The 14,448-nt window shown below is 46.4% G+C and overlaps 1 protein-coding gene across 2 annotated transcripts in view; it reads right to left on the reverse strand.

The window, feature by feature from the left end:
• lrr1 (leucine rich repeat protein 1) overlaps positions 1–14,448 on the reverse strand; it is a 33,027-nt gene that overhangs the window by 5,928 nt on the left and 12,651 nt on the right. For both annotated transcript variants that reach the window (XM_078407042.1, XM_078407041.1), the window contains one exon: positions 14,257–14,355. In XM_078407042.1, coding sequence (XP_078263168.1) covers positions 14,257–14,355 — 99 coding nt within the window. The remainder of the gene's footprint in view (positions 1–14,256; positions 14,356–14,448) is intronic.

Genomic DNA, 14,448 nt, shown 5'->3' on the forward strand with positions numbered 1-14,448 from the left:
CCTACCTTTACTTTCAAAAATCAGCTGCTGGAGGAACGGCAGCATCTAAGAGGTTGGGGTGGTGGGGGGGAGGGGCTGAATGAATGTTTCCGTTTCAATGTACAGTTATCAATGTTTCAGGTCGAAACTTCTTCCTTCCCCTGCTGTCTCTTCCACTCTCTTCCCCACGCCCACGGACAGACAGCTCGTCCCCGACCGACCCGCACAGTCCCCGCACCGGGCGCTGAAACGTCTCGCGGCCGAACCGGGCGATGAAAGGCCCGCGACCAAGCCTTGCGCAGCTAAGTCCCGTGGTCGAGCCGCACCGGGCGATGTCAAGTCCGCAGCCGAGCCGCACCAGCGATGAAAAGCCCCGCAGCCGAGCTGCACCGGGCGATGTTAAGCCCCGTGGTCGAGCTGCACCGGGCGATGTTAAGCCCCGTGGTCGAGCCGCACCAGCGATGAAAAGTCCCGCAGCCGAGCTGCACCGGGCGATGTTAAGCCCCGCAGCCGAGCTGCACCGGGCGATGTTAAGCCCCGTGGTCGAGCTGCACCGGGCGATGTTAAGCCCCGTGGTCGAGCCGCACCAGCGGTGAAAAGTCCCGCAGCCGAGCTGCACCGGGCGATGTTAAGCCCCGCAGCCGAGCTGCACCGGGCGATGTTAAGCCCCGCAGCCGAGCTGCACCGGGCACTGTTAAGTCCAGCGGCCAAGCCGCACCGGGATGTAAAGTCCAGCGGGTTGAGACCTTTCTTCAGACTGAGTCAGGGGAAAGGGATACCAGAGATATAGAGTGTGGATGTAGAGATATGGAACAAATGAAAGATATGCAAAAAAACTAACCATGATGAAGGAAGAGGCCATTGTTAGTTGCGTGTTAGGTGAGAACGGGTTACAATGAGACTCAACTACACGACGTTATCATATATCTACAGCCGGAAACAGGCCTTGTCGGCCCTCCAAGTCCGTGCCGCCCAGTGATCCCCGTACATTAACACTATCCTACACCCACTAGGGACAATTTTTACATTTACCCAGCCAATTAACCTACATACCTGTACGTTTGTGTCTATCTTCTGTTTAAAGCAGCATCTGCTGTTCCTTCCTTCACCACTCCCTCGCTGATGCTGAGACCAGTCCTCAGTGGAGGCCCTACCTTCCCACCAGAGACGCACCTCAACACGTTGTGATGGCCAGCTCTTCTTCCGATCCGTTGCTGCCTTACAGCGAATGCAGCGCCGGAGACCCGGGTTCAATCCCGACTACGGGCGCCGTCTGTACGGAGTTTGTACGTTCTCCCCGTGACCTGCGTGGTTTTTCTCCAAGATCTTCGGTTTCCCCCCACGCTCCAAAGAAGTACAGGTAAGTAGGTTAATTGGCTTGGTAAATGTAGAAATTGTCCCTAGTGTATAGGATGGTGTTAATGTGCGGGGATCGCTGGTCAGTGCGGACCCGGTGGGCTGAAAGGGCCCATTTCCGCACTGTATCTCTAAGCTAAAATCAGCAGACACACATCTCATTCACTCCTCTTCCTCCAACTCCCCCTTCACGCTTTCTGCCCTCTTTCTACCATTTCATTTCCAATTGCCACGGCAATATCACACGAAACGTATAAGATTATTAAGGGGTTGGACACATTAGAGGCAGGAAACATGTTCCTAACGTTGGGGGAGTCCAGAACCAGGTGCCACAGTTTAAGAATAAGGGGTAGGCCATTTAGAACGGAGATGAGAAAAAACCTTTTCAGTCAGAGAGTTGTGAATCTGTGGAATTCTCTGCCTCAGAAGGCAGTGGAGGCCAATTCTCTGAATGCATTCAAGAGAGAGCTAGATAGAGCTCTTAAGGATAGCGGAGTCAGGGGGTATGGGGAGAAGGCAGGAACGGGGTACTGATTGAGAATGATCAGCCATGATCACATTGAATGGTGGTGCTGGCTCGAAGGGCCGAATGGCCTCCTCCTGCACCTGTTGTCTATTGTCACACCTTTCACCTTCTCCACGCCCCGCACTGCCTCCAACTCACCCATCCAGATGCACATCAGACTATATCAGGCTTCCACTCACATCACATAAATCCCAATCTACACACTCAGATGTGATGCAGGGTCTCGACAATTCCTTTCACCCCTTGGATGCTGCCTGCCTGGCCCACCGGGTTCCTCCAGCAGTTTGTGGTTTGCTCCAGATTCAGCACCCGCAGCCTTGATCTTTACTTTTACACCAGTCAAGGACAGAATTAAACGTTCTGTCTCAAGGCTACTTTCATGGTCAACATGGTAGGTACTGAAGACTTGCACTGAAACAAAAGCTGATTTTAATCATGGTACAATATTAAAGCAGGATTAGGCTACGTAGGAAGTTTTACGTAAATGTATTTAAAATAGTAATTAATAAAGTTTCTGTTGATCCTTTACTACACTGTAATAATAGAAATTACCAGCATAGAAATGATTGGTGTGCACTTCTATTTGCGAATCAAAATAAATACTTGTACACACCAGTTACTATAATTCCTTTTATCCCCTCCTATAATAGATTTATCCACACTCAACCCCAGGAATGATTGGGTTAACATATTTCACAAAATGCTGGAGTAACTCAGCAGGTCAGGCAGCATCTCAGGAGAGAAGGAATGGGTGACGTTTCAGGTCGAGACCCTTCTTCAGACTGATGTCAGGTTGGCGGGACAAAGGAAGGATATAGGTGGAGACAGGAAGATAGAGGGAGATCTGGGAAGGGGAGGGGAAGAGAGGGACAAAGGAACTATCTAAAGTTGGAGAAGTCAATGTTCATACCGCTGGGCTGCAAACTGCCCAAGCGAAATATGAGGTGCTGTTCCTCCAATTTCTGGTGGGCCTCACTATGGCACTGGAGGAGGCCCATGACAGAAAGGTCAGACTGGGAGTGGGAGTTGAAGTGCTCAGCCACCGGGAGATCAGGTTGGTTGAGGCAGACTGAGCGAAACGATCGCTGAGCCTGCATTTGGTTTCGCCGATGTAAAGAAGTTGACATCTAGAACAGTGGATGCAATAGATGAGGTTGGAGGAGGTGCAGGTGAACCTCTGTCTCACCTGGAAAGACTGTTTGGGTCCTTGGATGGAGTTGAGGGGGGAGGTAAAGGGGTAGGTGTTGCAACTCCTGCGGTTGCAGGGGAAAGTGCCCGGGGATGGGGTGGTTTGGGTAGGAAGGGACGAGTGGACCAGGGAGTTACGGAGGGAGAGGTCTCTGTGGAACGCAGAAAGGGTTAACATATGATGAGCATTTGACGCCACTGGGCCTTTACTCGCTTTACTTTGGAAGGATGAAGGGGGATCTCACTGAAACTTACTGAACAGTGAAAGGTCTGGATAGAGAGGATGTTTCCACCAGTGGGAGAGTCTAGGACTAGAGGCCATAGCCTCAGAATTAAAGGACGTTCCTGTAGAAAGATGAGGAGTTCATTGCCACAGACGGCTGCGGAGGCCAAATCACCGTGTTTGTCAGATACCTGATTAGTACAGTTGACAGGGTTTATGGGGAGAAGGCAGGAGAATGGGGTTGTGAGGGAAAGATAGATCAGCCATGATTGAATGGCAGAGTAGACTTGATAAGCTGATGGCCTAATTCTGCCCTCACTTATGAATCTCGTTTCTTAACATTCTGTTAATAATTTAGGCATGCCGGTCCATTTGATTTAGTTGGGGGCAAAGTTTTCCAATTAGGGTTAGGGTTGTAAATAGAGAACTGTGGAAGGCAAAATTGGTGGAAGTGGGAGCAGAGGACATGCCAACGTTCAACTTGCACTAATCCTGCAATACAGTGAGTCACTTTGGAGCAGAGATTTGTGTTCAGCTCCCAAACAAGAGCAGCATACATTTATACAGATTCCTCACTATCGTAATACAGAGCCGAACAAAGAGGTATAAATAGAGGATATTTAAAGCTCGCTCTAAATTTTGGGTGCTCTAAAGGACACGAGAGGCAAATACCCTTAAGAAACCAATTCATGATCTTAAGCAAAGGAGTTAAATTCATTTTTTACAAAATATTATTTTGAGCATTGCAGGAGGGAAGATGTTTAGTTCAGAGATCATTGGCCAAATCTTATTGTCCACAGTTTAATACATCAGACCCAGTTTTCCTCAGTGGGCCTTTCTGATGCAAAACCTTTATCAAAGTTCATTCAGTGTTGAGACTCCATGTTAAAGTAATCCAGCCATTAGTCCTAGAAGCTCACTTGGTTTACTTATAAAATACACAAATGCTGATTAAGATTTGTATTGTAGAATCAGCCACCATGGTTTGCTTTAAATGTAGAGCATTTGTACTTTTCATTATGACATTTGGCTATACAGTGACATATTCTTTGCCGGTAACCAGGTACCCAAGTAATTGCTTCTTTCCAAATCATCGAGATCTAGATTTTGTAGGTAAGTAAGTCCATTATGAAGTGCAGTACAGTGGTGCAGCAGTAGAGTTGCTGTCGTACCGGGTGTTCTTACAAGCCTCGCCAACAGTCTGTCTGTTAATGTTCTCTGATTTTATGTGGGGGGGGTCGGGGGAAACTTTTTTTCAATCTCTTACCTTGCCAGAGATGCGATTGTTTTCCGGATCGTATCTCCGGTCGCTCTGTGGCCTAACATCATGGAGCTGGCGGCCTTGCTCGGGACTGACTTTGAGCCCCACCGCGGGGCCGTGGACTTACCATCGAAGCCTGCGATCCCTTGCCTGGGATCGGCGCTCTAACTGCGGCCTGCGGATTTCAACATCGAGGAGCTTGCAGTCTCGGGTAGAGACCGATGCCGGGAAGCTCCAAAGTCGCAGAAGGTTCGACCAGCCCCGACCCGGGATCAGATCACCCGGCGCGGGGGAGCTGAGATTTTCCCCCCGATGCGGGAGCTTGATCGCCCCGTCGCGGAGGGCTCAACCACCGGCTACAGGAGTCAAGATCACCCCATCAATGGAAGGCTCGAGGCCCCCCGACCGTGGGAAAATAAAGAAGGGAAGGAGATTTAACTTTTTTCCTCCTTCCATCACAGTTAGGAATGTGGAGTCGTCGCTGTGGTGGATGTTCATGTTAAAATGTATTTCGTGTGTTCTGTTGCTTTTTATTGGTATGACTGTATGGCAAAACAAATTCCTCGTATGTTGCAAAACATACTTGGCTAATAAAGTATGATTACAGAGCCAGAAACCCGGGTTCGATCCTGACTACAGTGCTATCTGTACGGAGTTTGTACGTTCTCTGTACGTTCTCTTCGTGACCATGTGGGTTTTCCCCGGATGCTCCAGTTTCCTCCCACATTCAAAAGATATGCAGGTTTGTAGGTAAATTGTCCCTAATGTGTAGTGTATGGGTGATCGTTGGCCGGCGTAGATTCAGAGGGCCGAAGGGCCTGTTCCCAAGCTGCATTTCCAAACTAAACTCTTATTCTTAAAGTAAAGTGTTGGAGTAACTCAGCATCTCAGCGGGTCAGGCAGCATCTCTGGAGAATGAATAGGCAATGATTCAGAAACATCATTTTGCCTACAGAGCAAATAGGTCTACAGGGGATGCCATCGCCACTGCTCTTCACACTGCACTGACCCACCTTGAACACCAGGGGAGCTATGTGAGGATGCTCTTCCTAGACTTCAGCTCTGCCTTTAACACAGTCATCCCGAGCAGACTGGTTACCAATCTTTCTGACCTTGGATTTTCCCAAACGATCTGCCAATGGATCAAGGACTTCCTGACCAACCGCCCCCAGACCGTCAAAATAGGCCCTCACCTCTCCTCCACCATTACACTGAGCACCGGCTCACCACAGGGCTGTGTGTTGAGCCCCATCCTTTACTCCCTCTACACTCACGACTGCGCCCCCACCCATCCCACCAACACCATCATCAAGTTCGCGGATGACACGACTGTGGTTGGACTCATCTCAGGAGGAGATGAGACAGCCTACAGGGATGAAATCCAAAGGTTGGCAGCATGGTGTTCAGTGAACAATCTTGTCCTGAACTCCTCCAAAACAAAGGAACTTATAATAGACTACAGGAAAACCAGTGCAGAACACGACCCACTCTACATCAATGGGGTCTGTGTGGAAAGGGTACCCGCTTTCAGGTTCCTGGGTACGCACATCGCAGAGGATCTTACCTGGTCTACCAACACCATTAGCACAGTGAAGAAGGCACAGCAGAAACTCCACTTCCGGAGGATCCTCAGGAAGACCAACCTGCAGGAGAAGCTCATGATGTCCTTTTATCGCTGCTCCATCGAGTGTGCTGGCATACTGTATAACCACATGGTATGCCAGCTGCTCAGAAAAGGACAGGAAGGTCCTTCAGAGGGTCATCACGACGGCCCAGAAGATCATCGGCAGCTCACTGCCCTCCCTGGAGCACCTGTTCAGCCTGCGCTGCCTCAGTAGAGCAGGAAAAATAATAAAAAACCCATCCCACCCCGACCACCGTCTGTTTGTTCTTCTGCCCTCTGGTCGACGTTTCAGGTCGATCAAATCCCGAATAAACAGACTCAAGAACAGTTTTTACCCCAGGGCCATACGAGAACTGAACACTACTTTCTACAATAGGTCACACTGTTAAAACATTTGTATTTAATATATTGGTATTTATTTGTTTTGCATTTATTGCATATACGCGCCGTCAGGATTGCTATTTTTTAATTTCGTTGCACTTGTTGCAACGACAATAAATGAATATTATTATTATTATTATTTATCCATGTTCTCCAACGAAATGTTGCCCAACCTGTTGAGTTACTTCCGCACTGTCTTTTTTTTGTAAACCTATATCTTGCACAGCGCTGTCAGCGGTAGAGTTGCTGCTTTACAGCGAATGCAGCGCCGGAGACACAGGTTCGATCCTGACTACGGGTGCTGCACTGTAAGGAGTTTGTACGTTCTCCCCGTGACCTGCGTGGGTTTTCTCCGAGATCTTCGGTTTCCTCCCACACTCCAAAGACGTACAGGTATGTAGGTTAATTGGCTGGGTAAATGTAAAAATTGTCCCTAGTGGGTGTAGGATAGTGTTAATGTACGGGGATCGCTGGGCGGCACGGACTTGGAGGGCCGGAAAAAAAAAGGCCTGTTTCCGGCTGTAGATATATGATAACTCTGCCATTCTATTTTATCTACCAGTCTACCAGAGTACATTTACCATCTGCCATGCATTTTTTATTCATTATTTTTGCATGAAGCCTCTCTACATCCAAACATCACCTAGTTTTTATATCAACAGCTAACGTGGATATATTATAGCTGGACACAAAATGCTGGAGTAACTCAGCGGGTCAGGCAGCATCTCTGGAGAGATGGAATAGGTGACATTTCGGGTCAAGACCCTTCTTCAGACTGATCTATTGGATATATTATACTTTAGTTTAGTTTGGAGATACAGCGCGGAAACAGGCCCTTCAGCCCACCGAATCCGCACCGATCAGCGATCCCCACACATTAAGACTATCCTGCACGCACTAGGGACAATTTTACATTTACCATGCCAATTAACCTACAAACTTGCACGTCTTTGGAGTGTGGGAGGAAACCGAAGATCTTGGGGAAAACCCACGTGGTCACGGGGAGAACGTACAAACTCCGTAAAGACAGCACCCGTAGTTGGGTCGAACCCGGGTCTCCGGCGCTGCAAGCGCTGTAAGGCAGCAACTCTACCGCTGCGCCACCGTACCACTTGATTTCCTATCCACATTATTGCTACAGATGGCAGTGAACAGTGGGGGTATCAGATTAGAAAAATGGCCCAATAATGTAGCTCATTTGAGTTCTAAGATTCTATTTACATCACACCAACTGGGTCCAAATATCTATTCCACAAGTTACAGCCTCAAGAAACTAACAGACATGGCCAGCACAAATTCCCTTCCACAAACCCATGCTGATTGTACTAAGCTATTATTGACAAACGTCATCCCCGAAGCCTGTTCATCCAGTCACACCATGAGTGATCTGTGACTCTACTCCATAGTCACCTTGCCTTATCAATGGTTTCTTTATTGTCACATGTACCAGGTTCTAGTGAAATGCATTTTTTGCATACAGCTCAGCAAGACTATCCCTTTACAGAAGTACAAACGCCCCAGTCAGTGCAGAACAGCCCACTGAGTTCATATGCAAGAGGTGCCATTTTACAGTCCCAGCTGCAGCTGGTAACAAAGGCCCGTTGTAGCCGTCACCTCTGTTTCAGTCTCCCCGGACCCGAGGCCCTCTCCACATCATGGTCCTCTCCACACTTATATTGCTTAATGTTCTTTTTCTACATACAGGGAACTGCAGATACTTGCTTACTGAATAAAAAACAAGGTACTGGAGTAACACAGTGGGGCAGGCAGCATCTCTGGAGAACATGGATCAGTGATATTTCAGGCTGGGAGAAGATTCCGACCTTAAAAGCCATCCGTCCATGTTCTCTAGAGATGCCGCCTGACCCGCTGAGTTATTCCAACACTTGTGCGATTCTTTTATTTTGTTTGAACATTGGCTTAGAAATAGCTTTGGTCTGAGAAGATCAAGAGATATTGGTGTAACTCAGCGGATCAGGCAGCATCTCTGGAGAGAAGGAATGAGTGATGTTTCGGGTCTCGACCTGAAACGTCACCCATTCCTTCTGTCCTGAGAAGCCGCCTGTCCCGCTGAGTTACTCCAGCATTTTGTGTCTATCTTCGGTTTATATGACCTTCATCTGCAGTTCTTTCCTACACAAGAGATGTTGGTGGTGGTTTCTTGGTTCAGGCAAGGTAAAAAGTGACTAATTTGGGGTCGGTGTAAGACAAAATTAAGTCCTTCAAATAAGAGGGTTATTCTTGTCAGCAGATTTAATGACAATGACAGGCATTGATAATGAAATCAATGACAAAATTAGGACAACAAAGATTTAAGGAGGGTGAGAGAGACCGCGGAGAATGATAATCCCGAAGTGGGGATATGCTAGTCTGCTCCTCAGGGCAGCAAGTGCAGAAAATGGACAAAGAAGAAGATTGCGGCACGACCAAGGATATTTCATAGCAAAGAGGCGGCTGAGAGAGCATAGTAAAGGGTCAAGCACGCATTGGTTATGCAGTGTAAGAGCTGCAGATACTGGTTTACACTGTAGATAGACACGGAATGCTGGAGTAACACAGCGGGACAGGCAGCATCTCTGAGAGAAGCAATGAGTGACGTTTCGGGTCGAATCCTTCTTCAGACTCAGCATTGGTATTACAGTGCAGGGTAGTCGATGCCTTTGCATTTTTAAAATGGCACTTAGTACATATTTATTTTATTCGCACAACCTACGTTAGGCAAGAGGAACAGTAAAAAGAGACCATTCCCCCCTCTCCTTCCCCCATTTAACCCCCCCTCCCGTGCTCCACCTGGATCCACATTTATTTCTCCCTTCCCTCTTCCATTCCACCCAGATTTCTTTGTCCAGCTCCACAATTTGCAACTCTTCAATGCTTTTGTCTCACACCCTCCTTTACATTTCTAGCCTTTGTCCAACCATTTGACTATCAAACATGCCCTTCCCCCGTCTATGTTTACCTATCACTCGCCAGGCTTTGTCCTGCCTCTTCCAGCTTTCCCCCTGCGTTCAGTCTGAGGGAGGGTCCCAACCTAAAACGTCATCTATCCACATTTGCCAGAGATGCTGCCTGACCCGCTGACTTACTCCAGCACCGTCTGAAGAAGGGCCTCGACCCGGAACGTCTTGTATACACTGGAATTTAGAAGGATGAAAGGAGATCTTATTGAAACGTATAAGATTATTAAGGGGTTGGACACGTTAGAGGCAGGAAACATGTTCCCAATGTTGGGGAAGTCCAGAACAAGGGGCCACAGTTTAAGAATAAGGGGTAGGCCATTTAGAACTGAGATGAGGAAAAACCTTTTCAGTCAGAGAGTTGTGAATCTGTGGAATTCTCTGCCGCAATTCTCTGAATGCATTCAAGAGAGAGCTAGATAGAGCTCTTAAGGATAGCGGAGTCAGGGGGTATGGGGAGAAGGCAGGAACGGGGTACTGATTGAGAATGATCAGCCATGATCACATTGAATGGTGGTGCTGGCTCGAATGGCCTCCTCCTGCACCTATTGTCTATTGTCACCCATTCCTTCTCTCCTGAGATGCTGCCTGACCTACTGAGTTACTCCAGCATTTTGTGAATAAATACTATTTTTTCCATCTGACTTTTCCTTTTCGACTGACTGATTTGCCATGTGTCCATGTGTAAAGGATGGCCAGCACCATTCCACTCTTTAAATCATTTTGGCCTTTCAGATTCAGTCTGCCTTTTCTTTTAGCAAATTCTGAAGGAGGCAAAACTTTTCTCCTTCGTCTGCTTGTGCCACATTTAAAAAATTTGGAACCATTTCCAAATGCTGTCTTCACCTGTCTGCTTTCACTGAAATATCTCAGCATGAAAAGTGCTGAGCACATGGAAGTCAAGTGACTACATCCTGGAACACAACATTCTCATGTATCAAAATGCTTGCCGAATACTCTTTCATTTGGGAACTGCATAAATAATCAAAGAAACAATACCCGTTGAGTAACTACCAGACTACACAAACACACTCCAGACGTGACAGACTGAACTCATGTATTACATTTCGTACATTATTGAGATCTTGCTCGGCTAAATGAAGTCAGAGCGATAATGAAATCAAACAGCTTTCCCTTGTTTTTTCAGCTTGTGCAGCAAAACCTTTCCCACAAAGTTGTTTACTGTAGTCCTAGTCGAATGTCTGACAATAGACAATAGGAGCAGGAGGAGGCCATTCGGCCCTTCGAGCCAGCACCGCCATTCAATGTGATCATGGCTGATCATCCACAATCAGTACCCCGTTCCTGCCTTCTCCCCATACCCTCCGACTCCGCTATCCATAAGAGCTCTATCTAGCTCTCTCTTGAATGTCCTTGTTCAAAACCAAAACCCGTAACAAGCAATTTTCAGCATTCGTTCTTCAATACACACTGCTGAACAACATTACCCAAAAATGAAATGTTACAAATGACATTTGCTTAAATGTTAAAGAAGGATTAACGTTCCAATTAGGAGCAGGAGAATGTCTTTGTCTCCATGAGACTACTCTAAAGATCCAACGGAGACATTTCAACTTCACGTTCCTGCTGGCTCACTGTGACTTTAGACTTCAGATACAGCGTGGAAACAGGCCCTTCGGCCCACCGAGTCTGTGCCGACCAGCGATCACCCCATACATTAGCACTATCCAACACACTAGGGGCAATTTCTATATATTTTTTACCAAAGCCAATTGACCTACAAACTGTACATCTTTGGAGTGTGAGAGGAAACCGGAGCACCCGGAAAAAACCCCACACCATCACAGGGAGAATGTACAAACTCCGTACAGACAGTAGCCACAGTCAGGATCAAACCTGGATCCCTTGCAAAGTAAGGTAGCAACTCTACTGTTGCACCACAGTACCGTCCTCCTTTTTGTTAATCGGGAAGCTGTTTTAAGTCGTTCTCAAAAGGCAGTGGAAGTCGAGACTTTGAATATTTTTAGTGTAGAGATTTCCAAAGACTCATAACCCTCTAAGTTAAAAAATAAGTCATTGCATTGGTCTTAAATGGGCAGCCTCAGGTCCTTCCTCAAGTAGCAACATGTTCAACACAAACACCTCGTCAAAAGACCTCAGGATCTGCTGTTTCAGTCAAATAACCTTGCACTTCAAGAATATCAATCACACCTAAAACAGTTGACAATACCTCCAAATCTTTAATATGGCAAAGTACCCTTGAAATATAGATGTGGTTCCAAATTCGGGAATCCCATAATCAGGTAGAACTCAAGGTCCCACAAATGTCAATGAAAAAAAAAGTTTTAAAGATTAATGTTGATTATAGCAATTTCCCTGTCTTTCTCCAAATAGCACAAGATCAAAGTGTCCAGCCATCTGTGGATTGTCTGATCATGCAAAACTCCCTCGTTGCACTGAAGTGTTGGCCTGAATTACATATCTCGGGAATGGGTCTTCAGACCATTGTGTACCGATCCAAGACAGAATGCTTGTTCAAAACCATGGCATTCATACAGCATCGTCTGTGTAACCTGACATTTCTAAAGCAGCAGAAGGCATCAGGGTGAAAGTGGGAGTCATGTTTTGGAATGGTGTATAGGCACAGACATAGGAAGAGGATCGCAAAATACAGGTCTGAAGTCTCCACCATTGTTTTACGCATCACAGGCAGTGGGGAACAGTCCCGAAGGAAGAAAACAGTGCTTGTTTTGGGGAAAAGCAGCAAAGAGGTTTGGAGCAGTTTTGAAAAAATAAATCAATGATATAAAGCTTATGGCTGATACCTTTGGAATGCAGATGAGAGGAGATCTTATCGAAACGTATAAGATTATTAAAGGGCTGGATACGTTAGAGGCAGGAAACATGTTCCCAATGTTGGGGGAGTCCAGAACAAGGGGCCACAGTTTAAGAATAAGGGGTAGGCCATTTAGAACGGAGATGACGAAAAACTTTTTCAGCCAGAGTTGTGAATCCATGGAATTCTCTGCCTCAGAATGCAGTGGAGGCCAATTCTCTGAATGCATTCAAGAGCGAGCTAGATAGAGCTCTTAAGGATAGCGGAGTCAGGGGGTATGAGGAGAAGGCAGGAACGGGGTACTGATTGAGAATGATCAGCCATGATCACATTGAATGGCGGTGCTGGCTCGAAGGGCTGAATGGCCTCCTTCTGCACCTATTGTCTATTGTCAGACATTCGACTAGGACTACAGTAAACAATTTTGTGGGAAAGGTTTTGCTGCACAAGCTGAAAAAAGTTTAACTGATTTGAAATGCGTTTAATTGTAGAGAGGTTGCAAGAAAGAATTTTGAAGAAACTAGTCAAACTATGAATGAGATTGTCATGAATATTGCAGTGAGGGAGACGCAGTGTTAAAACGGAGAAGTGAAAGTTTTTTTGCCGATATGTGATATGGCTTTGGTGGTTTAAAGGTTGATATGCATATCGATGTGTACTCTGCACAAAATTAATACAGTGGTAGAAGCATGTAGTGCCTAAGGATCCCAGGTTTCTGAAATAAAGTAGAAAATTCTGGATTTATTCAGCAGATTAGGCAGCCCCCAATGAGAGAAAAACTCAGTTAATGATCTGTTAAACAGGAAAAGCTAGACACCAAACATGTTTTAAGTTACAAAGAACAAAAGGGATCATCCATTATAGCGTGGAGACTCAGCGAGATTGACTGGCATGTGGTGGTGGAAAGAGGCCACCAAAGACTGGTTAACTGCAGCCAATTTAACTGCAAGAGGTGTAAATAGAAGGACGAAGGTGTTCAGAAGAGGGAATAAAAAAAACTGAAACAGAGCCTCAGCAGTTGCTGAACGCAACAAATAAAAAGAATGGCATAAATATTCAACAGGTCAAGGAATATCAGTGAAAAGAAAACTCCAATTAACCGATTGATCTAACAAAAAATTGAAAACAGTGGTTATCTAAAATTGTTGAATTTAATTGCAGACACTAAAGGCTATAAGGTACCAAGTCAAAGAATGAGATAGACACAAAAAGCTGGAGTAACTCAGCGGGTCAGACAGCATCTCTAGAGAAAAGGAATAGGTGACATTTCGGGTCGACACCCATCTTCAGGACCCTTCAAACAGCATCTTTGGAGAAGGGATGGGTGTCATTTTGGGTCGAAACCCTTCTTCAGACCTCAGTCTGAAGAAGTCAGGGTCTGAAGAAGGACCTCGACCCGAAACATCACCTATTCCTTTTCTCTAGAGACGCTGTCTGATCCACTGAGTTACTCCAGCTTTTTGTGTCTAACTTCGGTCTAAACCAGCTTCTGCAGTTCCTTCCTACACATACCGAGCCTCCATTGGACTTTCCTGGGGCCCTGCCGTAAGAGACCAGAGTGAGAATGGGATGGGAACTAAAATGACAGGTTGCGGAGAGCAAGGTGAGTTTTGCAGACTGGTCAGATGCATTCTGCAGAACGGTGAGAAATGCTGTGCTTGGACTGGGTGGCAAGGATTCATTGTGAGCTCCACATCCCAAACTTCTCCTGGAGTCTGGACACCTCTGCAATCTTGCTGATTGGAGCTGGGAAAACTGATACCACATTCACCACTTTAAATCACAGCAGCAAACTTCTGAACACGTGCACAATTTGCTTCTTGAACTTGGGCCATTTAGCATTGTTTCCAACTGGTCGCCAATGATCCATTTCAATGATCAGTCACATAACACTACAGAGAAGGGAGAGCCACTACAGGTCTGATTGTATAACGTTTACATATTGAGAAAATCCCAGCTCCTACCTTATTTAGACAGACGTCCACTGCTGGCTCTTTGAGTCGGATGGTAGCTTTTCCTTCGTCCACGAATTTAGTGAAAAACTGTTCTATATTTTCTTTCAGCTGCGAAGAGATGTTTAATTAAAATACATTGCAAGCTTCATAAAGTTAATTTGGTAAGTTGGGTGGTGGGGGGGGGGGGGGAGTGGCACGCAC

Source organism: Rhinoraja longicauda, chromosome 10, assembly GCF_053455715.1.
Source record: "Rhinoraja longicauda isolate Sanriku21f chromosome 10, sRhiLon1.1, whole genome shotgun sequence".
NCBI lineage: Eukaryota > Metazoa > Chordata > Chondrichthyes > Rajiformes > Arhynchobatidae > Rhinoraja > Rhinoraja longicauda.